The 27,244-nt window shown below is 44.0% G+C and overlaps 2 protein-coding genes across 8 annotated transcripts; one reads left to right on the top strand and one right to left on the bottom strand.

Moving 5' to 3' along the window:
- Window positions 1-19: 19 nt before the first annotated feature.
- LOC115571214 (NACHT, LRR and PYD domains-containing protein 3-like) lies at window positions 20-7,087 on the top strand. Of its 3 annotated transcripts, none has more exons than XM_030400416.1 (10): window positions 20-93; window positions 202-384; window positions 556-693; window positions 775-813; window positions 1,898-3,683; window positions 4,336-4,497; window positions 4,589-4,762; window positions 4,882-5,049; window positions 5,586-5,632; window positions 5,721-7,087. In XM_030400416.1, the coding sequence occupies exons 2-10, from the start codon at window positions 285-287 to the stop codon at window positions 6,239-6,241; spliced, it is 3,135 nt and encodes a 1,044-aa protein (XP_030256276.1). In that variant the 5' UTR covers window positions 20-93; window positions 202-284; the 3' UTR covers window positions 6,242-7,087. The 3 variants fall into 3 exon arrangements, with proteins under 3 accessions (XP_030256276.1, XP_030256277.1, XP_030256274.1); XM_030400417.1 differs by having other exon boundaries at window positions 24-97; window positions 556-687; XM_030400414.1 differs by having other exon boundaries at window positions 24-97.
- Window positions 7,088-8,187: 1,100 nt separating this feature from the next.
- Window positions 8,188-26,555, bottom strand: sec24c (SEC24 homolog C, COPII coat complex component). Of its 5 annotated transcripts, none has more exons than XM_030400409.1 (25): window positions 26,366-26,555; window positions 24,362-24,540; window positions 24,003-24,083; window positions 22,451-22,577; window positions 20,552-20,718; window positions 19,677-20,408; window positions 19,452-19,594; window positions 19,022-19,090; window positions 17,550-17,658; window positions 17,334-17,461; window positions 15,528-15,666; window positions 15,338-15,453; window positions 15,080-15,204; window positions 14,699-14,890; window positions 14,507-14,600; window positions 13,866-13,982; window positions 13,602-13,772; window positions 13,384-13,480; window positions 13,128-13,273; window positions 12,790-12,928; window positions 12,449-12,567; window positions 12,020-12,199; window positions 11,250-11,435; window positions 10,853-10,942; window positions 10,134-10,274 (listed from the first exon to the last, which is right to left on the bottom strand). In XM_030400409.1, exons 2-25 carry the CDS (start codon window positions 24,519-24,521, stop codon window positions 10,134-10,136), a joined length of 3,768 nt encoding a protein of 1,255 aa, XP_030256269.1. In that variant the 5' UTR covers window positions 24,522-24,540; window positions 26,366-26,555. The 5 variants fall into 5 exon arrangements, with proteins under 5 accessions (XP_030256273.1, XP_030256269.1, XP_030256270.1 ...); XM_030400410.1 differs by lacking the exon at window positions 26,366-26,555 and adding an exon at window positions 26,067-26,126; XM_030400411.1 differs by lacking the exon at window positions 19,022-19,090 and having other exon boundaries at window positions 26,366-26,554.
- Between the last annotated feature and the right edge of the window lie 689 nt (window positions 26,556-27,244).

The raw sequence follows: 27,244 nt of genomic DNA, 5'->3' as shown, positions 1-27,244 counted from the left end.
GATTCTGCTGCTTTATCTGTGAAAGCACAAATCTGCTCGTGTTCAGTTTGCTGTTGACATGTAAATCAGATGGTAATCGCAGTCGTTGTTAAAGTAGGTAAGCATTTCCTTTAGCTTTTCTGATATTAGCCCTCACTGAATACAGTCATTATGTATCTGTAATAATTGTTTACTCTATTTTAATGTCGTTTCCATGACCAGATATTTGTTCTGCTGAAAGTAAGTGACTACAACTGCAAAGGAAAGTGTTCATCTGATGTTCAAGGCCCACATAAAGACCATTTATGAGGAGTACCAATCTAAGTCATGCAGGCTGCGAAGGAGCCGATGAGGAAACTATGGAGCAAAAGAGTGTGTCTGACAAAACAGACGAGGTCACCCGAGGTAAGGATGTCTAATCAGAATAAAAACTTCCTATGGCAAGGAAAAACAATTAACACACTGATAATCTAAAAAGTGTTAATCTAACGTTAATATTATTTTTGCTCCAGTCATCATTCACTTAAGTTGTTTTTTTAAGAAAGTGCTGAAATTGAGTTTTGTGGTTTCTCTCAGAGTCTGTTTCCTCTATTGAGGCATTGGTTCATCATTTCCATCCCAGCTACATCGCTCAGGGTGGCAGCAATGTGGTCGCTCCAAACATCATTGGTTGTAATTTCGGCAACCTAAACATCAGCATCTCAACAGGTCAAGGTAGAAATATGTCAGATGTGGTCATAACTGAAACTGAGCTTTGGGCAGCAGAGTGCTGATCTTTCACTTATTTTTTTGCAGAGTCAAACCGTGAAACAGCGGACACGCTGCAACCCCAACGTGAGTACTTACTATCACTATCACCATCACTTAAAGGGGCAGTATAGAAAATTTTAGTTCAAAACTTTCAAAATATCAGCTAACTTTAGCAACAGAGGGTGAAGAAACAAACATGTTATGTCACAGATGTACTGTGTTGGCCCTGATCCATCCTGTCTTTATAATAAGACCACCTTGTATCAACAAGAGGCGATGGTTTGATAGCTGCATACTTTCAGCTGGCAGATATATTTACCTTTAGGGCATTTATCAGATGCTTTTGTCCAAAGCGGGTGACAATAATTCAGACATTTATACACTGATGGCGGTGGCTGCCATGCAAGGTGTTGACCAGCACATCAGAAGGATTTTTTGGGGGTTCAGTATCTTGCCTAAGGACACTTCCACATGCAGACCCGGGAAATCGAAACCAGCGACCTTCCAATAACAAGGTGCTGGCTCTACCCTTGAACCAAACCTGCCAGCTGTTAGCATTGTAAACTCACAAAATGTCAAGAAATGAAGAGTGCTTACTTCTATTTTCAAACATTTATAACGAGCTTAACTGCCTCGTTAACTCTTCGTAAAACACACTTTATTAAAACCCGACATAAACTAAAAACTCTTTGACCCTTCGAAAACCTTTCGGATCATGGTCTTGTTCAGAGCTGTTGTAAATCGCCTCCATACCATATCCTCTGTTATCAAAATGATGCCAGTCGGTCTTGGAGGCTGTGTTCAGTCCCCTTTTGGTGTCCAGTTGAGTTCACTCTCATGTCAGGCTGCCAAATCCAGTTGAGCTGAGCTACGTTGCCCGTGGTGACTCCCTCTGTCGTCGGAAGTCCTGGTCCAGACAAAATCCAGGACCCCTAACTGAACCATGCGCTAATTAGCAATCAGTAGCTAGCTAGAGTCAAGTAAAGCTTGCAAAGAGCAGCATGTTGTCAGTTATGTGAAATGTGGCTTCCTGTGTTTCGGAGCTACCTTCAAATTCTGGTCATATTCTATAAATTACACCTTTAACCTAATTTTGGAATTGTTGACAGAAGTTCTTAAAACCAAGAAATGAAACCTAAATAAACTTTCATTGCATTTTGTCATGCAGGTGACAGGGTTGCAGAATGTCAACAGGAACTGAAAGCTGCTCTGAGGAGGGATTACAGTCACTTTTTTGAGGGGATGGTGGCAAAAGCAAACAAGATATCCCTCAATAAGATCTACACAGAGCTCTACGTCACTGAGGGAGGGAGCGGTGAAGTCAACCAGGAGCATGAAGTGAGACAGATCGAGACGGCATCCAGGACACATGTGGCCCAGGAGAAATCAATCCACTGCAATCACCTCTTTGTTCCTCAACCAGGACGAGAGAACCGCATAAGAACTGTGATCACACGGGGAGTCGCTGGCATCGGGAAAACCGTATCCGTCAAGAAATTCACTCTAGACTGGGCTGAGGGGAAAGAAAACACCAACCTGGACTTTGTGTTTCCGCTCTCTTTCCGAGAGCTGAATATGATGAAAGAGAAAACTCTCAGTCTGGTGGATCTTCTCAGTGAAATCTTTCCTCAAACGAGAGACACAGGAATCCTCATTAATGGTAAAAACGAAATGCTCTTCATTCTGGATGGTCTGGACGAGAGCCGCTTGTCTCTGGACTTCCACGAAAATGAGTTAATGTCAGATGTGACACAGGAAACCAAGGTTGGTGTGCTTCTGACCAACCTCATCAGGGGAAGGCTGCTTCCTAGGGCTCTTGTTTGGATCACATCTCGCCCGGTGGCTTCAAGTCAGATCCCTCTGGAGCACATTGATCTTGTGACAGAGGTGCGAGGGTTCAACAACCCCCAGAAAGAGGAGTACTTCAGGAAGAAAATCAGTGACACGAGCTTAGCAGACAGGGTAATTAAACATGTGAAATCCTGCAGGAGTCTTCACATCATGTGCCACATTCCAGTCTTCTGTTGGATGGCGGCGAGTGTTCTTGAGAAGAAGTTGGCGACGGCTGACGGTAAAGACACGCCAAAGAATCTCACTCAGATGTACATCCACTTCTTGTCCTTGTATGTGGACGACATGGAGAAGAGGCTTCCGGGAAGAAGAGGGTCAAACATTGACTGCTTGAGACATAACATCATGTCACTGGGTGAACTGGCCTTCAAAGAGCTCGAGAAGGGCCACTTGATCTTCTATGAGAGCGACCTCAACCAGAGCGGTATAGAAGTCACGGAGGCGTCCATGTTCTCAGGAGTCTACACGGAGATCTTCAGTGAGGAGCTGACACTCGGCAAGGAGAAGATGTTCTGCTTCGTGCATCTGAGCATCCAGGAATTCTTTGCTGCGTTGTATGTCTACCTCAGATTTCACAACGACAACTTCAACGTCTTGATCAAGAAGTCATCCTCTTCGAGACGTTTCCCGTTCAGGGCTGCATCAGAACTCATCCTCTACAAGGAAGCTGTAGAAAAGGCTTTGCGGTGCAAAAATGGACATTACGACATCTTCCTGCGCTTCCTCTTGGGTCTGTCTCTGGAGTCCAATCAGACTCTGTTGAAACGCCTGATGACAAACACACCAAACCAAAAGACAAGAACAGAAATCATTAAACACATAAAGGACAAGATCAGGGCAAATCCATCTCCAGACAGGTGCCTCAATCTCTTTCACTGTCTGAATGAGCTGAACGACCGCTCTCTTGTGGACGAGATTCAGAACTACCTCCGACCAGATCATCTTAACAGAGCCAAACTTTCAGCTGCCCAGTGGGCCACTCTGGTCTTTGTTCTGCTGACATCAGAGGAAGAGCTGAGCGTGTTTGAGCTCAGCAGCTATACCCGCTCAGAGGAAGGACTCCTGAGGCTGCTGCCTGTCTTAAAAACCGCCCAAGCAGCAAAGTAAGTGCGTTCTTAATCGAATAAAGTTTATTTTTTGGCAGTGATGTTAAAGACGGTCAGCTTCCATACTCAGATTGTTTCTGGTATGGGGAAATCAAGGAAATTCGAAGAGGAACTACAAGCTGAAAAACAATCTAAATGGGTGTTCAGTAGTGTTGGCTGGGGAAGTCCTGACATCTCCAGAGCGTTTTGCGATGACAAACCCATTTATATATGTTTCTTTTATATAAGTTAGCGACTAGCCTTTGAACACACGGGAGTGTTTATCAGTTAAAGAGCCAGATACAGTATGTCCCTCAGGAGTTGGTGGAGACCAAAATTGGAGCTAAAAGAAAGTTATTATTGGACTTATATTCGCCAAGAGGCCAGAAACATGACCCCAAATGAATGATAATGTTACCCTGGATGTGTAAACAAGCGACTGTTTCACTGTTGCCCCCAAGTGGTCAAAAAGCTGTTACTGCAAATGTCGACTCAACTCAAATATCGATGCTTTGTTTTGCTCTAAATCCTGTAATATGCCAATCAGTGAGTGCATGATAACATAACATGCAGACGAACAGATTAACAATAGAGGAAAATATATCTAAACATAAGGGGACATTTCTTCATTACATTATTCGCCTTTCTTATACTGTCTCTCCTCCTGCAGTGTCAATTCCTGTAACCTCACTGTGACCTGCTGTGCAAACCTGGCGAATAGCATCAGCTTATCCCAGCTGAGAGAGCTGGACCTGGGCAACAACAACCTGACGGATGAGGGAATAAAGCGGCTCTCTGGTGGACTGAAGAGCAGCAAACTCGAGACACTCAGGTTAATATTCGACATGTTTCTGTCAGATAAGAGTTTTTTATTTACAGATGCCAAGCAAGTGGTTTATTTCTTTATTTTTCTGTTTGTTAAGACTGAGGAGCTGCAGCCTAACAGAGCCCAGCTCCGGCGTCCTGGCCTCAGTTATCAGCTCAGCCTCCTGCCACCTGAAAGTGTTGGACCTCTCTGACAACGACTTGCTGGACGTGGGAGTTGGAAAGCTCTGTGGCGGTCTGGGGAGCCCTCGCTGTAAACTGGAAATACTCATGTGAGTGCCTTAGAGTGAAATTCCATGCCTGATTGAATTATTTAACAGCAGAGTACAGTACAGTGCCAAACATGTGTGGAGATCAGTTGGATGACATGTCCGGGCTGTCTGTTGTGAAGTTTGTCCCTGTGCAGACTGACGGAAGAAAGCTGCATTTTCCTCTCGGCTGCTATGAACTCATCTGGTCTGAAAGAGCTCGACGTGAGCTACAACCACCCGGGAAGCTCCGGCCTGCAGCTGCTGTCAGCTCTGCGAGACGACCCACAATGCAGCCTGGAGGAACTCAGGTAGTGGCGGTGTAAATAAGAACCAAACCAAAATTAGACACCAACAGATATATAAGTAAGACAACACTGCGGTAGAGAAATACCAGAGGGATCTTTGAGTGTCACCAAACTCTGTAAAGTTCATTTTTCAACTGTTAAATGTCAATCAAAGGGCTTTAATTTAAAGGTCATATATTTTTAAAGGCATTATATCATAGAAAGTGATTTTTAAACACTGTGAAAGTATCCAAATGTCTATGTGACGTGCTAACCAGCTAGCCGTGGCCTGTCTTGAAATACCACTTTGTACCTCAAGGTCATTTTAGTCTGTCCTCAGTCCAACAGCGCCAAAGTGGTTTTCCTGTAGGTTTTTAGCTCCTGGCACCCTGGAGCTGACCCCACTGTTACCCCTGCTAACTAGCTAACAGCAGCCATAGTTAGTGCTTACTCTGGTGATACGCTGCCCCCTATTGTTTGGAGTATAAACTCAACGGGTTGCCGATTCTTACATATTGCACCTCTAATGATACAAACTGTGGTCTTCTGTGCTGTTGTAGAGTGGATGAGTGCGGTGAGTCCAGGATTCAACCAGGACCGATGAAATGTGAGTAACCAGTGACTTTGGTCTTCTTTGTTTTCACGAGACAGCAGTGAGTACGATACCGACTAACACTCTCGATCTGTTTCTTCAGATGCCAAAAAACTCACCCTGGATCCAAACACAGCACACAGAGACCTTTCTCTGTCCGAGGGAAACAGGAAGGCGACACGCTGGACCGAGCAGCCGTACCCTGACCACCCGGAGAGGTTTGATTTCTGGAGACAGGTGTTGTGCATGGAGGGGCTGACCGGGCGCTGCTACTGGGAGACAGAATGGAGTGGGAGAGCTTTCATAGGAGTCGCCTACAGAAGGATGACCAGGAAGGGAGAGGGTCACGACAGCTGGTTGGGCAAAAACGACTCTTCCTGGGGACTGAACTGCAACAGCACTGGCTACAGGACCTGGCACCGAGGCATGGAGACCGCTGTAGCCATCCAGCTCGTCTCCAACAGAGTGGGAGTCTTTCTGGACTGGCCAGCAGGGAAACTGTCCTTTTTCCAGGTCTCCGATGGTGAACCGACGCTCCTCCACTCCTTCCACACCACCTTCACCGAGCCCGTCTACCCAGGGTTCAGGCTGGGCTGGGTTGACTCCACAGTGTACTTGTGTTAGGTGAAACCTGGACACACTTCATATTCTCCCTCTCCAACACAACACACAGGACATGTAACATATTGTAGTGTTTTCTTTTCTTCTGCTCCTGAGCCAGAAAACAAAATAACTTGTGTATTTTGCTCAGATTCTATTAGACCTCTGCCCCCAAACTGGCCCCCAAACTGGCCCCCAAACCTCACATCAGCAGTGTGGCTTCAGGGAAGCAAATGTCTTTTGGTCAGTCAGTCGTTCTGTCCAGACAGAAATATCTCAACAAATATTTGATGAATTGCGATGAAATGTTGTTCATACATTCATGGTTCTCAGAGGATGAATCCTAATGACTCTAATAATCAACTGACTCTTGCTGTTTGCGCAACAATGAGGTTGACATTTGCATTTTGACTATAAATAACAAAAATTCTCGACAAAAGTTGAACTTTTAAAGGTCACATTTTTATTTTGTCCATTTGGTGGTTTATGAAATCACACCTGCAAAACTAATACCAGTCCCACTGGTGAGCTTCTTTTTTTAAACAAAGTGTCTAACATGTTTTTATTGTAAATACATTTTTTTTATATTCTATTTTTGCAGTATTTGTTTGTCTTTTGTCTTATATCTGTATATGAAAACCTACTTGGGAATACATTTTTTCTAATCAATAACATCCTTTGTGTTTAATTTAAGCTACTTGTTAGCATGCTAACACATCAAACTAAGATGGTAACCATCAGCATGAAAGCATTTCAAATTTCTATTGGCTGCTTTCATGGCTGGAATCTGGTACATTTGCTTTAAAAATGCATTAAAAATACATCTGTAAAAGAATAAGGAATAAATTAAAGAATAAAAATGCAAATCAAGATTGTATCCAGGCTCTAACTTCTCCTAGCACCAAGGTATCTCTCCGGCCAAAACACTTTAGAAAATCATGTGATGTAAATATGAATTATTTTATTAATTCCTCATATATCTCAACAATTGTTTTCATAATCATACATATTCATTCTTCTTTATGGCGCTTGTGTATTGAGCATTTTACAGCAGAATAAAAGAGTTAAACTTGTCAGTGCTCTCTGATGGAAGCACAAATTAAGAACATGAAGCTCAAACCTCAGATTATGAAACAAAATATGTCTACATGGCTGGATACTAAGAGGAAGTGAACAGTCTTGGAATTTAAAAAAAAGGGGGAAACTGTGTATATGGATAAAGACCTGCCATGCCAAAATAACAGATGAGCATCACAGTAGAATGTGAAAAAGTTATTATTTCTACAGGATATGTTCATGCTAAAACAAGATACTTTAACATGAACATAAAGGGTTTCACATGATAAAATAGTATAGCTAAAAACTAAGGCTTCTTTTTATAGCACAAGTTTGTAATGTGCTAATATGAAAATATCTTGTTAGAACATGAAAATCATTTTATTATGATAACTTGAATGGCTCTCAGTAGAGTGCAAACCTCTGCCAATGCCCTGATTCAATCCAACATCAAATAAAACATATTTAAATCCACTAAATCAGGACTTTAATCTGGATCTGCGTCAAACTGTACTCACTCATAGACACCAGCCTCTTTAATGTACCTGTTGTTTTTTTAAAAAAAATCAAGATCCAAGCATTATTCTCTGAGAAATTGACCAAAATGTCACAGAAGGTGAAGAAAAAACAAACAATTCCTTTATCCAGATCTGCACCAAATTTTAAAGGGCACTCTTCTGGGCCGAGAACCTTCCACCATCCAAGTTTCGTGAAAATATGTTAACCAGTTTCTGTGTAATCGTGGTTACAAACCAACAAAACAGACACAAACTCCTTGGTGGAGTTAATAAAGTTTTCACAGTATAACCAGATACTGATCAGCTTCTGAAGCAACATAAATAGAACGTATTTTGATAACGTTTTTAAATAGCAGTTTACAGTAAAGCCAAAGAAAAAAACAATCAAGCACAATGTGGAATTTCACTTTCAACAATCATTTTATTAGCAGTCCCAAGAGGCAATGAAAAAAAAAAAAACAAATCAAAAGAAAAAAAGAGAACAGAAATTAAGATTACAGTCAAGACGGTGGGCCAATCAAAGTCAGTGAACGTAAAGACGGAACAGAGGGCTGCACACACACCAAACAAACACAAAGTCACATTGTTAAAAAAGGAACAGAAAGTGATAAATGAAGAAGACTGAATTTAATCTCATGGGTAGTGTGTGTGCATGTGTGTGTGTGTGTGTGTTGGCTGATCCCTCTGTTCCTCTGGAGAAATTCACCAGGACCGACCCCACATTCACACACACACACGCACGCACGCGCACCCACACACACCCACCTACACACCCACACACTCATACCTCTCTCTCTCTCTCTCTCACACACACACACAAACATATCAAAAAGCCAGTCGAGGCGTCTTCCTCTCTTCAGCAAAAGCCGTGATTTTATATTTTCGGCTATTCGTGACAGAGAAACCAACCATCAACAAACTGCAGCTGTTCAGGCAGATCTTTAAAACTGTTATTTTCTATTAATTCTGTACAGATTATATATTTTTTATTTACACACTGAACACCATCAGTGCGGAGACAACTCAAAAGTCTGCAAACATTAACTGATGTCCGTTTATTCGCTCACGCATGTCTGCTGGAAAATTGCTTCTGGTTTTTTGTACAATTCGTGGACATCAAACCCTCTGGATTAATATAAAGTCTGCAGCACTTACACGTCACGACCTGACAGAATCACAAGGAAGGAGTTTCCCAATCACTGTGATCAACAGTTCACACCTGTCCTTTGTTCTGTAGTTTATCCTGTCCGGGCCTTTTCTCTCTTTGCTGCATAGACTCTAGGCTAATAGAATCATCCTCTCAAAAAAAAGAAGCATCTGGTCTTTCAGCAACCAAACATCTGAGTCACGTGTCTGCATCAATAAGGAAAAACTCAACTGAAGGGGATTTAAACAAATGTGGGTCATGCCAATTGTCGCATGTAGGTTTATTTTCAGTTTGCTTGTCAGTTGGACACTAAACCCAACGGACGAGGATTAAAGCCACTGCACATTTTTGGGAGAGGTTCTGAATTTTTTTGGCTCTTTTTCTCAGAGCGCCGACTTTCTAATTTTTCTCAGAATTCTGAGTTACTTCTTTGATGCTGTATGTTGAAAAAAACAAAAAAAAAACATCTTCAGACTCCAGGTTGAGCTTTGAATCCAGGCTTAAATTCAGGTGCTCACACCTGGAGACACACCGGGAATAAGAACTGGGAATTGGGCGATTAATCCTCTCAGATCTCACACACACACACACAGACACACATATCATGGATGATTGGAACAGCCTGGGGAAGCGGGTACTAAGGCCATGATTAAAGGAGAAAAGAGACGAAAAAGAACAGCATTTATTTAATTCCATTTATGTCTCGGTATGTAGATGCCCTTCACGCTATTGGGATTCAATCATATAAAAAGTGTTTGCTATTTGAGCGTCGTTTATTCACCCAAAACAGCCTTTCAGTGCTCTTAATACAGACAGTTCACCGACTACAGTCAACATCAGCCGTCTCCGACACTCACTCAGTCTGTTGCATACATAATTGTTCACTTGTGTATATACATTACCCTCCCTCGTCAGTTATTTTGCTCCTGCTGTGTTGGAGCAGAAGATTTGAGGCAGAGTAAAGCTCTATTAACATCAGACTCTCTCTCTCTCTCTCGCACACACACTCTCACACACACGACAAGATCTGCCAGCTGTCTCTGAAGCTCAGCTGACAGACAGCGAGCAGAGCTTTAGTTTATTAGGTTAAAAAAAAAAAAAAAAAAGGAAGATAAAGCGCTTTCTTTCACAAGGAAGGGTCAACCAGCGGGTGGGGGAGGGGGGGTCATACAGGTGAAGGTGGGAAATTGTAGGCCTAGCTGAGAAGCTGGCGGATCTCCTTGTGCATGTGACACAAGAAGTCCACGTATGACGCTCCCCCGCTGGCGCTCTTGTCCTCGACCAGGAAGTGCCTGAATATCAGCTCGGTTCTGTCTTCCTGTTTCACAACCATCAGCTGCGACGGAGAGGAGAGAGAGAAGAGTGAGAAAGAGGGAGATGTGAGGGCCGCAACCTTTATATCACTTCCAATTTTTTAATGAATTTAACCCCATCCCTTTTGTATCTATTAAAAGTCTGATCAGAATCACAGAATAATGCTACAAAATGATATAGAACAGAAACATTTGGGACGCCGCCAGAGAAAGCCTGATGATTGAAGTGCCATCGTTGCCAATCCAGTGTCTGCTGATCGACTTATCAATCAATGGATTATTTCACCTCTACCTTATGTATCAAGGTCCCCGGTCTTATAAACTTATTTATAGATCAATTACTTCCTGATTCATATTTCTATTTTCATTCTTTTAGCTTTGCTTTGTTCTGCTACAGATTAAAAGGAAGATCTTTTGTTAAAATGGACAGAAAGGAATTGCAGTAAAACATCTTCATATTCATTAGAGTAAGACTGTAAAGTATCAACAAAGGCTTTGTTTCAGTGTAGGTACAGTCAGTTAGCATATTGGTATCTAGCTCCTGCCAGGACGACAGAGGAGAGTCAACAAGTGTTTGGACATCAGAGAGTAAAAAGTTTACCTTCATGTATCGTGACCGCTGAGCTCTGAATGAGTCGATGATCTCTCGGAGTCTCTCAGAGAACGGGTTGTCCAGCACTGGCAGACTTGTCTGAAACACAAATCAGGGACATTTAGATATTTTATAGACTTTCAACAGCTTTTACCCACTGATGGGTTAAGATTAAATATTGTGTTTTGTAAAAGAAAAGGTTGAAAATGTGTTTTTTATTACTAGACTAACTGATGAAGCGTACAGAGACAAACTGTAACAATGTCATTTATCAGTGATGACGGTAAGAAAACAGAAAAAGCTGAGGAGTAAAACATCTGCAGGAGAGGAGTTGTGCAACCTGCTCAATTTAGACACAATCAGGGATTAAACTGAGGGGCAGCGTTGTCGCTTCTTTTCCTCTCACCATGTTCGGGTCTATCTGGCTGAAGCTCGGCGTGCCGAAGATGTTGAGCAGCAGTTCCTGCTGAACGCTGGCTCCCACCCACAGGAAGAGATGGAGTCCCGTCTCCAGAATGTAAACGCCGCCTTTAGACAGCCTCTCCTCCGAGTCCCTCACCGCTACCGGCAACGAGCCGCTTTCCAACTTTGTCTGGAGAGTCGAAGAGAAGAAACAATATCAGATGAATGTGTTAGTGTTTCCATCTACTGATCACAAAGAGCATTTACTCAGATTACTCCATCTTCAAAATATAAGAAAAAGCTGCTGTGATAACTTCTGGGGTTGTTAGATCCCGTCTCTGAGTATCACACATTTGTCCTATAAGCCTTTAAACACTTTAATCTGTTATTTAACTGGACTCTCTGGATCATGTCTCATTCTCTCACTGGAACCTTTAACACAGATGCCGCCCCTGTGCTGTTTTAACCCAGGTGTAATTAAATCTACAACACTGCAAACTTTAAATGAGCAGATTACACACAATGACAGATATCATTCAAAAAATAGTGGCGATGGATAAAGTTAAAAATCATCGTCGTCGTCAAAACAAGCGCTGGTTAATTGCTCTGGGAGCGTGATTATGCAGATTTATTCAGGTTTGGGAAAACAGTACTAATAATAATAATAATACAGAGGCTATTATCATTCTGAGTAAGAGTGCAGCAATCTGTTCTCCATCCACAAATGCCTGAGGTGAGTTTGTCAGCGCTCAGTGTGTGTGTGTGTGGTCTCACCAGTGGCAGCAGGCGTGGGTAGAAGAAGACGTGGCTCTCTGCGACGTCCATGCAGCTGATCAGCTGACGTAGGTAGGCCCGGTCGTCCAATGAGACGTCGGCTCCTGGCAACAGCACGTCGCTCTTCAGCACGCAGTTGAGATAGACCGGTAGCAGCTTCATGCACTCTGGGAGGATCAGCTGGAACACACAAACACCGGGACGTAAATATGACACCATATGAAAAAATGTGTGCTGAGTTTTATAACTTTAGACTTTTCACAACTGAGACCCAAAAAGTATTTTGGTAGAATGTATTTATTTTCTTTTTAAATAAAGTCGGAGAAATCTCTGACACGAAGCGAGGAAAAATGGGTTGTGAGCCAAAGGTTGAAAAAATATGCATTATGTGATCTTATGTATTATTATGTCTGCTTTAGTTTTCAGTACCTGACCAGCTGACGAGGGGCTCGCACAGTTCTTCCGGTAGCAGGCCAGAATCTGAGCACACTGGTTGACCAGAGTGTCTCTCACCGCCTTAGTGGGGTTGCTGAGGATGCCACGGAAAGCTGTGACACAAAAACACAAACACGCCGATCAACCTGGGATTGTTCTAATGAGATAAATGGCTAAGTGTATGTGTTGTTTATTTGATCACATCAAATTATACTGGAAGAACAAGAACAACCACAGATGTCGATCTACTGTCTGCTGTTTTGCAGCTCTGCGGGAGCAGCTGGGGCTTTCTTGCACTCACACTGAATAACAACGAGGAAGATTTTTTCTCTCACCGTATTTAGAGAAGAAGTTGATGATTGTGTCAGTCTCACAGTTACGGTAGAGGTCAGCCAGCTGAGAACAGCAGTTCACCGCCATGTTGTGGACGCGGAGACGCCTTTGGCCGCTGCAGCTGGTGTACAGCACGGCGCACTACAGGGAGACAAAGGAGACGTGTATTTCTTATAAATGAGGACGCTTAGACAGTGTTGGAAATCAAGCTTTTTTCTTTGAACGATCCCTGTGTCACTGCTGATTTCTGGGGTTTGTACGTAATAGAAACTAAAGTGTTCTAAAAAAAATGCAAACAATATGTGTCTTAAGTCCCTTCTTAAAGGACTTTGTTGCACACCTGCATGAGTGCCCCCGTCTCCTCGCTGAGCTTGTCGTCGTGCTTGAACTCAACAGTGATGGCCTTGTCACAGTCCAGGCCTGCGAGCTCCACGTCTGTGGTGTTGCTCATGAAGAAGGAGCCGAAGAAGTCTGTCGCTCGGATACCTGAGCAGAGGGGAGGGTGAGACAGAAGAGGAGAGATCATGAGGTCAGCTGTCACGTCTCTCTCGGCCTGGAGAGATTCATTTTTGTTTGTTAAGTAAGTGGAGCCTCACCTGTGCTGGTTCGCACCCTCATGACGGCATCAAACCCGACTAGCTTCTGAACGTCTCGCCGGAGGTCGTTCAAGAATCGCTCCTTGTCCGTCTGAGCCTGGTACAAAGAAAAACACACCATGTGTTACCCACAAGATCAAGCTGGTATTCACCAAAATCTCAGAGCAAAGAAGCAGCGAAAGCATCGGGGCTTAAGTGCTGGATCAGCTTCCTCTCACCTGGAAGTAGGTGTATTTGTAGACAGAACCTCCGGTGGAGACAGGCACCACCCCTAACGTGGCAACGTCCACATACTGGTTGGGGAAGAGGAAGAGATCCACACAACAGCCCTGGGCTACACACTCCTTAGCCAGGGTGTTGTAGAAACCCACCTGGGGCTGAAACAGAGACTGGAGATGACAGGAGAGGAACGGGAGTCAGCGTGGAGTGATGCATAATAAGATGCTGCTACACACAACACACACTTTAAATCGTGAGTTTACCTTCTCCTTATCCGTCCCAATCAGCTTCTTGTCTTCTCGGTTCTTTAGCTTTCCAGGAGCCTCTGCGATGGGCAGAGAGGTGTGGAACACAAACAGCTTCCCAGCACAGTCTGCAGCCTGAGAACGTGACACACAGCAACACGCAAGTCATCAGGCGTGTCAGAGGATCTGTAGTCGTGTCGCGTTTATGCATGTTTGAAGGTCAGGATCATCAGAGTCATACTGCTCAGTCATTTTTACACATTTTTAGTTCCAGATTTGTGAATCCTTCATGATTTTGGATGCTGTTTTGTTACTAAAAATGGCTCTTGTATTAGGGCTGCGACAAACAATTTTCTTGATGATTAATGTGAGATTGCTGAGCGTTATAAAGACCAGTGACTTGGCAGTAAAAAAAGGGGAGAAGTAGGAGTTTGGAAGGCTTATTAATGCCTGTTTTTGATTGTTATCTTTTAATCATTTTGACATAATAATCAGAGAAATGTCCCAGGGATTAAAATTCAAGGAAGAAGAGTGGCTGCGATAAATAAACTAGTTGTTAAATTAATTGCCAACTAATTTGATAATTTATCTGATGTTTCAGAGCCCAAACAACCAATCGATTAATCAGAATCAGAAACCTGAACAGAACACGTGTTTACCTTGAGTGCCTCCAGTCCTGCCTGGATGACGGGTCCAAAGACCGTCTCCGTCTCCCTGGTGTCGGCAAACATCTCTGGGATCTGGTCCAGCAAACTGGAAAGCAAAAACACAGTGTCATTAAACCAGATAAAACCGCCCGTCCATACACACCTCATGTATTTCTTCATGCGTGTGTGTGTGTGATTTCCCACCTCTCGATAACTAGCCGGCTCTCGTTTACGTTGACCAGGAAACCGTCCAGCAGGGGTACAAACATGTCTGACACGTCCGACACCACCAACATCTGGGGCTGGGCCAGGCTCGCCTTGACGTTGTAGAAGTGCAAAACCTTGTTGTAGGTGACGAATCCCACCCGGACCATGGAGTCCATTTCTGGGTTCTCCCTGGATGCAGAAACAGAGGGTGAACTGGGAGAACGTTCCTGATAATAGGTAAACTCAGTGTGTTTAATAAATCTTCACTGGTTCATTCCTTGCTTCGTGCTTCACTTCTTTCTATTCTATCCTTTCTTGCAATTATTTCTATTCTCTATTCATCTTGCCTTTCATCAGTCTTCTGTTGTGTTTGCGTACCTGGGCAGGTAGTCTAGCAGAGTCTTGAGTTCCTGACAGACGATGTTGACCATGCCGCTCTTCACAGCGTTGTAGGACACATCGATAAGGAAGATGAAGGCTGGAGGTTGAGGAAGCTTGTTGTTCTGTTCCAGAGAAGAAAATACCGTTACCGAAGTCAGTAAGTAAATCATAAGATATTACCCACACAGACAGGTTCTGTAATTTTATTTTATTTTAACTACGACCCAATAACACGACCGTTCAGTACCAGCTCACCTTGCAGTAGTCGACAGTGGCCAGGAACTCGTAGCTGCCCAGCGAAAGCTCTGGCCTGTCATAGCAGTCCACCCTCTTCCCAGTGTGGTCCAGATGCTGGAAGTAATGTGGAGGCACTATTGGAAAAAGGAAAAACATCATTAAAGTAAGAAAAAAACAAACAAACAAGTGAACGCGGTCAAAAACTCACCCTCTGTGACGCAGCTGCAAAACCCACACTGGAAGCGGCGCCCTCCCTCTATGAACTGCATGTACGGACACATGTAGGCCTTACAACGGTTGCAGCGGATTGGACCGCCCTCGCCGTGATCCACTAGGTATGGAGGGCTCTGACAAGAGACGCAATGACAGGAGTGAGCAAGTCGATTCATACAATTTAGCGACAAGGATGACTTCACGTAAAGGCCTGAATTACTGAAACAGGACGTAACGTGTGCCGCTCCCACATCAGTTTATATTTACACCTTTTTTATTGCAAAACTGTTTTTCCTGCCAAATTGATGTAATGTAAACCTAGTCCAGATGGATATCGGTTACACATGTGGTGAGCGCATGAAACAAGGTCACGCAGCCACTCCCACCACTGCGATTATGAGGCAGATTATCCCAACGACGTTACGGGCATCATATCATAATAAATACATTTCAGGCTTTATCCTAATCTTTTTTCAAATCTGGTCTTGGCTGAAACCTGAAACTGAAATTCTTTAAGGATAAAACTACACAGTGAAACATAAAGATGATGAGGGTGAAAAGCAAAAGCTTGTTGTTAGGTCAAAATGTATGGGCTCTTCTTGATTTACCACAGCTGACAGAGACGTATTCAGAGTTCGACTGATATATCGATTGCCCGATGTTGGCCAATCAGACGTAACATACCCTGCCTCCATTAGATATTGTTGATTTATAACCACATTTGAGGTATCACACCAAAGAATGTGTGTGTGTGTATATCATATTCAAATGTCCTGTTTTATTTGACCAACAGTCCAAAGCCCAAAGAAATTCAGTTTACTATCAGACATGTTGAACAAGAGGGTAAAATGTTAACATTGAGAGGCTAAAACCAGTGAATGTTTGACATTTCTGTCTCACAAATGACTTGAACTATTGATAAGTTATCAAAATAGTTACTTTTTTTTTTTTTTTGGTCTTTTATGGCTTTATTGATAGAACAGCTGAAGATATGACAGGAAACAGGGAGAGAGAGAGGGGGAGTGACACGCAGCAAGGGGACCCAGGCCGGGAGTCGAACCCGGGTCCGCTGCAGAGCCTCGGCACATGGGACGCGCGCTCCACCAACTGAGCTAAATAGCGCCCCAAAATAGTTACTTTTTTGACAATGAAGGAACTAATGAATAAACTAATTGTTACAGTCAACAGCCTCAAGGATAAAACTATAAATATCTTATCGAGTTCTTCTACCTGACAGCCTGTTACATCCCGGATGAGGTTTAAAAAAAAAACAAAAAAACATTCGCTTTGCCACATGCTTGTCATTTAACACAATTTTCTGCGACATATCAGACAAAGTCCAGAAAAAAAAACCCTGTCTAAATAAAGCTTCTTAAATATCATGCAACTGTCAGAGGAAACAGGATACAGATCTACTGCGTTTACAACGACTCACTTTCAAATTTCTGCATACTAATTGGGTGGAAACAATATGTGGCTTCTGCCCTGTGACACGACCACAATCATGGCTCCAGAGCTTCCTCTCCCAGTGCGGCTGGAGTCTGCCTCTCTCTCCTGAGCCACATACTTTAACTGTGGTTTAAATTCCATGCTGATAATCACACACTTCCAAGTTATTTTGCGGATAAGCAAACTGCTAATGCTAAGATGTAAGATGCAAGGACCACATTTTGAGTAACTTTAAACATGTTTGGGAATTTTTCAGTTAACCGTCTAGTAAAGGTCTTTCTCATTTTCCAGGAGTGCCATGAATCTGTGAACCAAGAACACAATAGAGACGGTGAATAGTGACATTACTCACCTCATCTTGTGGCAGCGTGGCGAGGGGCTTAATGACCGCGGCCAGTGGCACCTGAGACTGCTTGGCCATATCGGCTGTGCAAGGCATATTGTAGGCCGTACAGCGGACAAACCTGGGACTGGCATTCCCTAAACACACACACAGATTCTCCTTTAATATCATTATTTCTGCAAGGTAGTTTCAGACATCAATCTGGTCACAGGAAGGAGAGCATACCTTGGTCTTTGACCTGGAAGTTGGTGGTGACCAGCGGTGGGGCCTGACCTCTGACCCCTGTGGTGAATGGCTCAGTGCTCTTAGCCTTGTCATCCTCTATTACCTGGATCTAAGGCAGAGAGCGGGGGAGACACATATATAAAAACCTTCTGCAGAAATACAAACATGTGAATGTAGGTATTCCATTTTGCACGAAGTCTACAGGAGGAACATTGAACACACATGCAGGACTTTCACACAACCCCAACACAAACATCTGCAGCTTCTAAACACACACTGACACCCATCAACATCTGTGGACGAAAACATCAGGTGACACGAGGTACTAATTCGTGCTGGAGTAGTTTGCCTAGATTCACAAACATAATAAACTGACTTGGAAACAAAACCAAATGACACCTCTTGGAAAAAAAAAAAGACAGAACATATCAAGGCATGCCATTAATGCAAGGGATTGTGGGTAAGTCCAAACATTGCAGGCTAGCATGCAGCGCAGAGAGAAGAGGATCTGAGGGGGTGGCTGTCCAAAAACACTAGAGTTCCCTAAAGTTGTCAAAACTAAGATGGGCTGCCTCAAACACACAGAAACATTGAGGTGGGAGTGAGACAGTAGGGACAACCAACATGGGACGGGCCTGTCGCAATAACTACGTTTGAGAATAATCGTACATAGCTTATATTATCAACTACTAGATGTATATGCCCAACATCCTTGGTGTTTTTATTTTCATATTTTATGTATTGTTTTGGTTGGTGATTGTTCTCATTTACAATATAAAAAAAAAAAAAAAATTACATTAAATACAATATCTGAATATTAAGAAATTGTTTTTATCAGTTGCATAAAATGGTCCTAAATTGTCAGTAATATAATTTAGTGCAATCATTTCTGAGACAAGATCCAGTCCAACAAAAAGTAGTTATCATGACAGACGAACACAGGGTTATGGTATCCAGTGCATATGACGGTAAGTGGAGTGGAAACCTGAAAAACCTGTGTGTAAAAGTTTAAGTCACAACTTTGGGAAATATCTTAAGATCTTTATGCTAAGCTAATTTAGCTAGCAGTGGTTTCATATTTCAATAGTGGTATCAATCTTCTTTTAATATTGTAAACGGGTACCACCACCTCCTTACACACTTGTGTTTTATTTTATTCAGCTTTACTGCAGGGATATATAATCAGGTTTATATTGGAGTAATGCCAAAATGTATCAAGGACATACAGCATCATTGCATTTTTCCAGTCCTACTGGATAAAAAAGAACTCTAGTTGAACACAGTTATTATCAGGGATGACTGACCATAAGTCTACGTTTTGTTATTCCCAACACGAGCCCATCTTTCACACTGTGACTATCTCTGAATTTGAGATGTTAGAAGGGAAGAGGAGGTGGAGGCTGTGGGTTAGTGCAAGCGTGTGGAGAGGACAGGATGAAGCAGAGGAAGAGGCAGGCACACAGGAAACTTACTGGGCTGGGGATAGCGTCTGGATCTATTCTATGTCTTGATTTCTGCACAGCCGGCATGTCAGACGCTTGCTTTACATTCAAAAGTTTGTCCAGCAAATTGTGCAAAACAGGACAAAATAAATAAATACAAAGAGTGAAAATATAAAGAAAGAGTGTGAGAAGAGAAAACTCAACAAGACTATGCTGAGTAGCAGGCAGCATTGTTGTTATTCAGACAGAAACTGATCAGTAGTATTGATTATAGATTAGTGCTACTACAGACTGTAGGTATAGACTAATATACCAGTAGCCTGACACACATGCTAAGCAGCTATAGCCTTCTTTATAAAAGAAGTCTACAGAAAGTCACAAACAAAGTGGCTGATATAAAAAAAATCAATATATCAATATGTTATGTTTAGAAAATCCACATGTGCATGCGTCTGCTCACCGGGCTAGGAATGGCGTCTGGGTCGAGTCTTTTCTGTGCAGGTGGAGCAGGAGCCGGTGCTGGTGCAGGGGCTCCGTAGTTTGGTTGCCCAGGATACGGGCCTGCATATCCAGGCTGAGGGCCTCTCACCTGCCCAAACGCACCTGAGGAGAACAGGAAAACAGCTTATTGATGGAGAGAACCAATTAAATCTACGTCTCTTCAACTACGTGGCCGACTTCTCACCATTCTGCTGAGGAGGGAATCCTCCCGGCATGCCAGGCTGAGGTGGATGCTGCTGCAGGGGCCCAGGAGGGCCTGGTGGGCCCTGTGGTCCTGGAGGCAGGTGATTGCTCTGGGCCATGGAAGTGGGAGGCATCTGAGAGCCGGGAGGAGGGGGACCTGAGTGGTAGGGGGATGGCTGGGTAGGAGGGGGCTGCTGCTGGGGTGGCATGGGGCCTGTGTACTGGCCAGAGGGAAGTGAGGTTGGAGGAGGACCAGGAGGAGGAAATGACCCTGGCTGAGAGGAAGGTGGGGGTGCTCTGGGTGGGAAGGAGCCCTGGGCAGGGGGAGGCGGGCCAGACACGAAGGCAGGCTGACTGACAGGTGGAGGCGCTGAGGAGAAGGGGGGCTGGGTCGGAGGGAAGGGCTGCTGTGGTTGGGAGACTTGGGGAGCGGGAGCTTGGCTGGGTGGAGGCACAGGACCCGAGTAGGAGGTGGGGGGAAAGGATTGCTGAGAGGAAGGAGGCGGTGCAGGAGAGGTGAACTGCTGTTGAGAGGTAGGGGGTAGAGAGGAGTTGAATTGCTGTTGAGAAGGAGGTGGCGGGCCTCCATAGTACTGCTGGGAAGGTGCAGGGCCACTGGGAGGTGGTGGCTGAGTCGGGGCAGAGGACACAGGCGGAGGGGCGTGGGTGTAAGAAGGTGGAGGTGCGGCTGAGTAGGCGTTACTGACAGGTGGCTGGGAGCTGTGAGGTGGAGCTGTGGAGAGAGAAACAAGACAGTAAAATAAAGACCATGATTCATGAATCTACAAGATGTTTGTTTAGATTCATCCGCATCACCTTCACGGAATTATTCTAGTAAGAGTCGTTACGCTCAAGTAGAAATCCATCCCAACTCACCGTATCCTGGCCCTGCAGGGGTTGGCGGTCCAGAGGCGATCTGCATCCCAGTCATCTGGTTAGTGACCTGCTGCATTGAAGGTGGAGGCCCGTAGTGTTGGGGAAAGGAGGGTTGAGGCCCTGGCAGGTTCACAGCTCCATGGTTGTATGGCTGAGACACCGCAGGCCTGGAAACACAGAAATCAGGTAAACGGATTAATGTTACTTTTCTACAGTGAGCAGATTCTAAAATATCATGTAAGTGAGAAACCTGGTTTCTGTACCTTGTTTTCACCTAAATATGGGCATTAGTGCCTATACGTTGGTTGTTTGACCATTCTAGATTGCCAGGAGACGAGTTTGGCTTTAAATATTTTTCCCTTACGCATACGTGAACACAATGTTTTTCCAGAGCTGATAATCGAAGTTGCTGAGGAGTGAAACGTCTCTCTCCTCGAGTCTAACCAAATCTGAGACCGACACAACTGTCTAGATGTCTAATGAAGGCAGTTTCCACAGCTGATTTGAATACATTCTCTGCTGTTTGAATATTTGTAAACTCAAGACACATTCACACTGTGAAGAAAGGCTTCGCTCTGTCGGTCCGTCTGTCTTCTCATTTGAAAATCAGGCTGCTCGGACACACGTCCACACAGAAATAGCCAGAATGAACTGACGCTGCATTTCTATCCTTAATAAGAGTTAAAATAAGAAAGTCATGCTTCCAAAATAATGTCGGGGGTGGAGAAGAGCTGCTGTGTGGATTCACAGTAGCCGGGTTACTACAGCGCATGCAAATGCGTAACCTACTTTCTCTGAGTTTAAATAAATGTAAACACACTCAGACAAAACTCTTATTGAACTACCAGCATTATAACTAAAGCTCCGGGCTTCAGCTACAAACAACATTCATTTTCCTGCAATAATTCTTTATTTATTTTACTATATAGTGTTTTATTCAACCCCACAAAAACGTACTGTTTCAGTTCCTTTAAGGGTTTTTGTAACTGATAAAAACAATAATGGTTATAATGTTATTGTGTAAAGGCCCTGATCCAGCAGGGTGACAGTCAGCTATCTGGCATTGCTGGGGCTGTCAGTGAGCGTCTGTGGCTCTAGTGGGACTGGACAGCCCTCGTTAGTGGGTTTTTAGGCCACTTGTGCATGTTGGCAGCAGTTCATCAGTGAGAGAAATCATCTCTGATTGGCTGTTCAGGTAAGCAGATCAGTGCACGAAAAGAGAAAAAGAAAGCCCCTTGAGCCTGTCGCCTTAGTATCCATGATTTCGCCCGTTTAGAGCCATTTCTCCTTATTTTTCTCCTCTGCATCTTCACTAGTGCCATATGCAACTTTTTTTTCAGACATATTCTCCATTAGGAGGAGCTATACTAGCAAAGTGGTGTCAAATAAATGTTGCTTAATCATAACAATGGTTTGTATATCCACAGAGGGGCATTTTACTCCACGCAAGGGCGGAATGTTCAAGCTTGTTGGCCGCCAGTGTGTTCAAGTGTAGCTTCCTGATCGAGACACAGGAGAGGTGATCATTTATTATCCTTGTGTGATGAACTTGTCTGTAGTCTTTGCAGCACTGGGCCTGAATCTTGTGTTCAATACCAGCACATAAAAATATGAAAACAACTGCAACTCTGGTTCTCTCCCAGTTCATTTTCTATGCTACGCATTTAGCACAAGTAACTGCACCTCATCAAAACACTTAATCTGACATCAAACATCACATTGAGTGTGGTTACTTGGCGTGTTAAATGGATTCTCTCACCCATTGCAACGACAACTACGACTAGCAAAATAGTTTCTAGCCACAAGCGAGCACACCTTATGTAGGAACGGCACAATAAGTCAATCCCGAGTTACCAGGGCCTGAATATACTTCTCAATAATCTATCAACGTGTGATTACCTGGGTGGTGCCTGGGTCATAAGCGGCGGTCCATTCTGCATGTCCCCTTGACTTTGACTGTACTGATTATACGGTTGAGGCGCTGAGACTGGAGGGGCTCCGGAGGCAGGAGGACCCCTGGCGGGACCTGAAACGCAGGGACAAAAGATTACACACAAATACACAAACACACGATCATCCCCGAGACAAATAATCCCGAATCCATTCTGAAATCAATCTTTCTAATGTGACGAGATTAGAGCGGCGTGCTAAACTCGGCTATAGGCCGCGGTGGTGCCCAAATACATTTTTAGATCTGACTGATTACATTTCCTGATTTGCCTCTGGGTTTAGGAGAACAGACTCCATACTGAAAACCAGGCTAGCAAAGACACTGCGCTCAGAGGGGTCGGCTAAATTTATGTGACCATATTCTGATCGAGGCCGGAAATAAACACAGACAATTTTGGATGTTGTTGGTACGTCAGTTAATAAAAAGTGATGTCCAAAAAAACCCCCAGCTTAATAAACTATTCTACCTCCCTTGCTGGAAACTTTAATAACAACAAAATAACAATAACAAAATGCGTGAATAAATATGATCAGTGCATGTAGAGATTGAATTTGGATTGTCTGTTTTACATGATAATAAAGATGTTCCAAACAACCAATCTCCCTGACGTTTAAACTGAAGTTTAAAGACGCTCTGTGTGAAAGTTTTTAGCAATTTACATGTTTTAATCACCTTTTTAGCGGCAAAATGTGAGCGGATTGAAGCGTGACATGAAAAATGAGACCCCGTCTCTCTTCTATGGAAGACTGTGGGTGATTTGTCTAAGTTGTTTAAAGCTGCTGGGCTGGGGATTTCTTTGTGAAGGACTCGGGCCAGATTTTCTGCAACAGTCCAGAGGATGTGACTTTATGCACATTCTAACTAATGTCGTAAGAAGCTAACATAGGTTTAGAAATTTAAGTCCACAAATGGAAAATAATGACAGGCTTCCAGTAAAACACAGCAGATCATGCATCTCACATGCAACAGTGAAATGCTGTTATTAGTCACAAATTATTGTTTTTTTTATAAACAGCATTTGACGAGGAAGACGTGACATTTCAGAGCAAAGAAATCTGCTGTCCAGCAGCAGTAAACAACTAAAGTAATCATCCAGAGGCTTGTTCAGGCAACCAAGAGAGACGAGTAATGTCCAGTTTCTCACGTCATGTTATAATCTGCTCACATATGGCCAATAAAAAAGTAAATAATACATGCAAATGGCTATAAAATGTGACATAACTAGTGTTTCTGGCACGGACAAGCAGGGGTAGCAACGTTAAATAGACTGGTTGACACATTCCTAGATAATAAAAGTATAGCTAATATTTCCAGGTAATGAAACTGCATGGCTACGATGCTTTACAGGCACTGGTGTTCAATACAAAAGGTTTCCTATTGTTTATTGAGAAAGGCTCATGGCAGCAAGAATAATGCATGTAGGCACGGAGAGGATTCGATGATTGCAGAGTGCGTGGCGTGTGAAGTGAAATGAGCAAGATCAAGAGAGGAGGCAATTACCTAAGTCAAGAGGAGAGGAGAGGTCAGAGACTGGGTTGGCAGCCACAGCCTTAGAGGGAAAGCTTGTGAAAGGAGAATAACCTGAAATACAAGAGAAGAGGGAAAAGAGGGGAAATACAGAGAGATGTAGGGCAATGGGTGAAGCAACGAGAAGAAATGAGAGGCCGGTCGAGATTCGGATTAGTATGCACTGGCACAGAGCGGTCCTCGCACATACATGAACAATCACATGGCGGGAAGCAGGTAGAAGGACACTCCAAGGTTAATAGCTCTGTGAGCGCTCGAAGAGCATCCCCGCTGACCAGGTGTGTCATTCTCTGAAGTTACCTACTCAAACTTGTTCAGAGGAAGCAGCTTACCTTGTTGTGGAGCTCCAGGCTGGTAGGCTGAAGCAGGGCCGTTGTAAGGTGCGTAGGGTGCGGGGTATCCCCCGTCCAGGGGTGCGTAGCCGGGCTGGCCGTAGCCAGGCTGGGGCTGGCCGTATGGAGAGGCCATTGGAGTGTGCTGGTTTACATTCATCCTCAGTTCATACCTAAATCTGGAAATTGTGACACAATCAAACTATTACACAATATGATAATTTAACTGTGAACTTGTTTAGCCTGTTTTCAGGGTCCTGACAGATATTTCACTACTAGGATGCCTGAAGTGTAAAAGCCTGTGTGACAGGGGCGTTATTTACTGTTTAAAGCAATACGACAGTTTTGAGGTTTGAGCCTGAAGCGCAGGTTTCGGTTCGAGAAGCGGGGACAATCACAGGCCCGCACAGCGCTCCTCGCTCCATGAGGCAAATGTGGATGACTGACAGAGACTCAAAAAGGCAAAGAGAATTGATCTGAGGACGACTGTTCACTCGAGCTTCTCTTTCAAGAGCGTGCTCATCGGTGTAATGCTCTTCAACATACAGGATAATCCACCATGTTGTCAACTTGAAACAGACGAAGACAACTGAAGGTCTTAAGAAGACGTGATTGAGCCCAACTGAGCTTGTCAGCACGCTGCACCTGAATCCACAACCGGGGGAAAGGTCTGAGTCTTGGCTTTACAAGATGCTACAGCCTTCTTTCTTATGACGTTAATATTTCCTGGTTGACTGACGTCTTTATTGGCTTTTAATGTTTGCCTTGACCACACCCACAGTTTGCATTTGGGTCACCAACCATCAAGTTGACACACAGAGACTGAGAATCAATAAATGCCTTTCATGAAGGCTGCTGCTGACATTGCCAAAAGTCACTTCAGCTGGATCAGAACTTACCAAACAATCACCATGAAGGGAATCAGACACAAACCACAAAACAAGCAACTGATCCTCCCCATCTGTGAGGGCTGGATGCTGTTGTTGAGAAAGTGTGTGATGTCTGCAGGACTCATGTGTGTCACTTATGAAGGTGTTTACATGTCATAACAGTAGACTCATGAGTCTACTGTTAAAACCCCCCCAAAGGTAACTCAACTTTAAGAGAATGATAGCTCCTTCATATCACAAGTCAAACTTCAACCCTGCTAGCTCAGTGCATGAGTGGCGTTGTTTACTCACTTGGCTTCTGGAGACTGTCCTAACTTCTATGACAGAGAGATGAGTATCATCTAACAGACAAACATGGGCTAAACCAGCGGGGCCCTTGAATAATTCAGCAGTGCAGGTGACACAACGAGAAATACAATCGCTGGAGCCGTAGAGCTATTTAGTACGTCGGGCCTACTGAGTGACCCACATCTGCTCCCCTGGCTAGGTCGCACAATTATGAAACTGGGTTAGCAGTCAAACAAAATTAACTTTCTCAAACCCTATTTTTTGATACTATTAAGCCTAAGTTGTGAAAGTCAAACGCCAGCTTTGTTGCGGTTAAGTGTGATAACTACAAAGCTAGTAAGCTAACGCGAACAACCTCAGTGCCGCATTACAATCAGCTCGCTAGCTAGCTTGCTAGCTAACATTAGCAACACAACATGTCAACCAAAACCTCAAAACACAGAGCCCGGTTAACACCTGAGGTGGCTAACCGTTACGAGTCCAACCCACATGATGAATCTGTACTCAACATATATGATTTAACATAATTTCAAGTGATGGGGGGCTAACCTAGCTCGTTAACGTTAGCAACCACACTAGCCACTTGAATCCTGATGACAGCGGCAGCGGTTGAATCAGCTGTGACCAAATCGCCTCAACCGGAGGTAGCCGCCGTTAGCCTGCTGACGTTAGCCGAGCTAGCAGCCAGCAGCTACTTCGCACAGCGCTGCTAGCCGTGCCCTAGCATTAGCTAGCATTAGCAAACGTAGCTAGCAAAAGCCAAGCTCTCCCTGTCAAAGCCGGGCAGGGATGTCTGACACCAACTGGTTTCATATCAAAAACCTACCTCCGAAGTGTTGTGAATAGTAAGGCTATCCTTTATTCGGGGCAAAGTGTGAAACCCGGTGGCCGACAAACTGTGAAGCCGATGTCGTCCCGGGCTGCTCCTCACTAATCCCTTCTCGGTATCAGAAGCGGACATTCAGCGGAACTGCTGCAGCGCTGTGCCACGTCCACATCCGGACACCGCAGAGCGACTTCCCCCACGTTCACCTCCGAGAGTGCTGCGTGAGAGGTTTACTACACCACCATCGTGTATTAATGCAAACAAAACAACATGACACATATGTTAGTTTCTAGCTTTTGAGAGGGTAATTCTGTCGGCAGGAAGTCAAGCAACACTTCAGGATTTCACACTTGTTACTCTTGTTTCCACTCCAGGTTTTTCATAGACTTCCATCAGCCTTCTTACCTCCATAAAGTTTCCCCCAGGCTGTGAGCCAACATGGCAGCCCTCCCACTCATCTATCAAATAATAATGTGCCAAGAGGTAGCCACCTGATATGGGCCTGAAATGTTCTGTGGACCAAGAACTTTCCATTTACATCGGGTTAAGAAAATAACGACTCAATTTTCATTTTTGGGGTGAACTTGTCCTTTAATTAGGGGTTGCCAGATTCAATCCCGCTTGTCCACCTAAACCAATACATGACCTGTCAACACAGAACCAGCCCCTTATATTTACCAGACTAAATTAAATTCATTAATTGAATGCATTTTGTGTACAAAATGTGTTTTTTGACTGCTTTCTTTTGGGGGAAGCAGATGGATCAAAACCGATGTAGGTCACTGGTCACTTTGAAATCCCTGAGGCTGTTTAAACCCACTGAAACTGTAGAAGTATGTCCTCCTTGCACCTTCCCGTCTGTGCTTTTACGTCGGGGCG

The sequence above is a fragment of the Sparus aurata genome, chromosome 20 (genome assembly GCF_900880675.1).
Source record: "Sparus aurata chromosome 20, fSpaAur1.1, whole genome shotgun sequence".
NCBI classification, from domain to species: Eukaryota; Metazoa; Chordata; class Actinopteri; order Spariformes; family Sparidae; genus Sparus; species Sparus aurata.
Note: the sequence above shows the minus strand (reverse complement) of the source record. Positions and strands in the feature narration are given on the sequence as shown.

Excerpts from the sequence above, each read along its gene's own strand:
- LOC115571214 (XM_030400416.1), top strand. The coding sequence starts at position 285 with ATGAGGAGTACCAATCTAAGTCATGCAGGCTGCGAAGGAGCCGATGAG. Across the intron at positions 385-555 it reads AACAGACGAGGTCACCCGAG|AGTCTGTTTCCTCTATTGAG; the intron begins GTAAGGATGTCT and ends GGTTTCTCTCAG. Across the intron at positions 814-1,897 it reads GGACACGCTGCAACCCCAAC|GTGACAGGGTTGCAGAATGT; the intron begins GTGAGTACTTAC and ends TTTGTCATGCAG.
- sec24c (XM_030400409.1), bottom strand. The coding sequence starts at position 24,521 with ATGAATGTAAACCAGCACACTCCAATGGCCTCTCCATACGGCCAGCCC. Across the intron at positions 17,659-19,021 it reads CAGACGCTATCCCCAGCCCA|ATCCAGGTAATAGAGGATGA; the intron begins GTAAGTTTCCTG and ends TCTCTGCCTTAG. Across the intron at positions 14,601-14,698 it reads AGCCGGCTAGTTATCGAGAG|TTTGCTGGACCAGATCCCAG; the intron begins GTGGGAAATCAC and ends TTTGCTTTCCAG.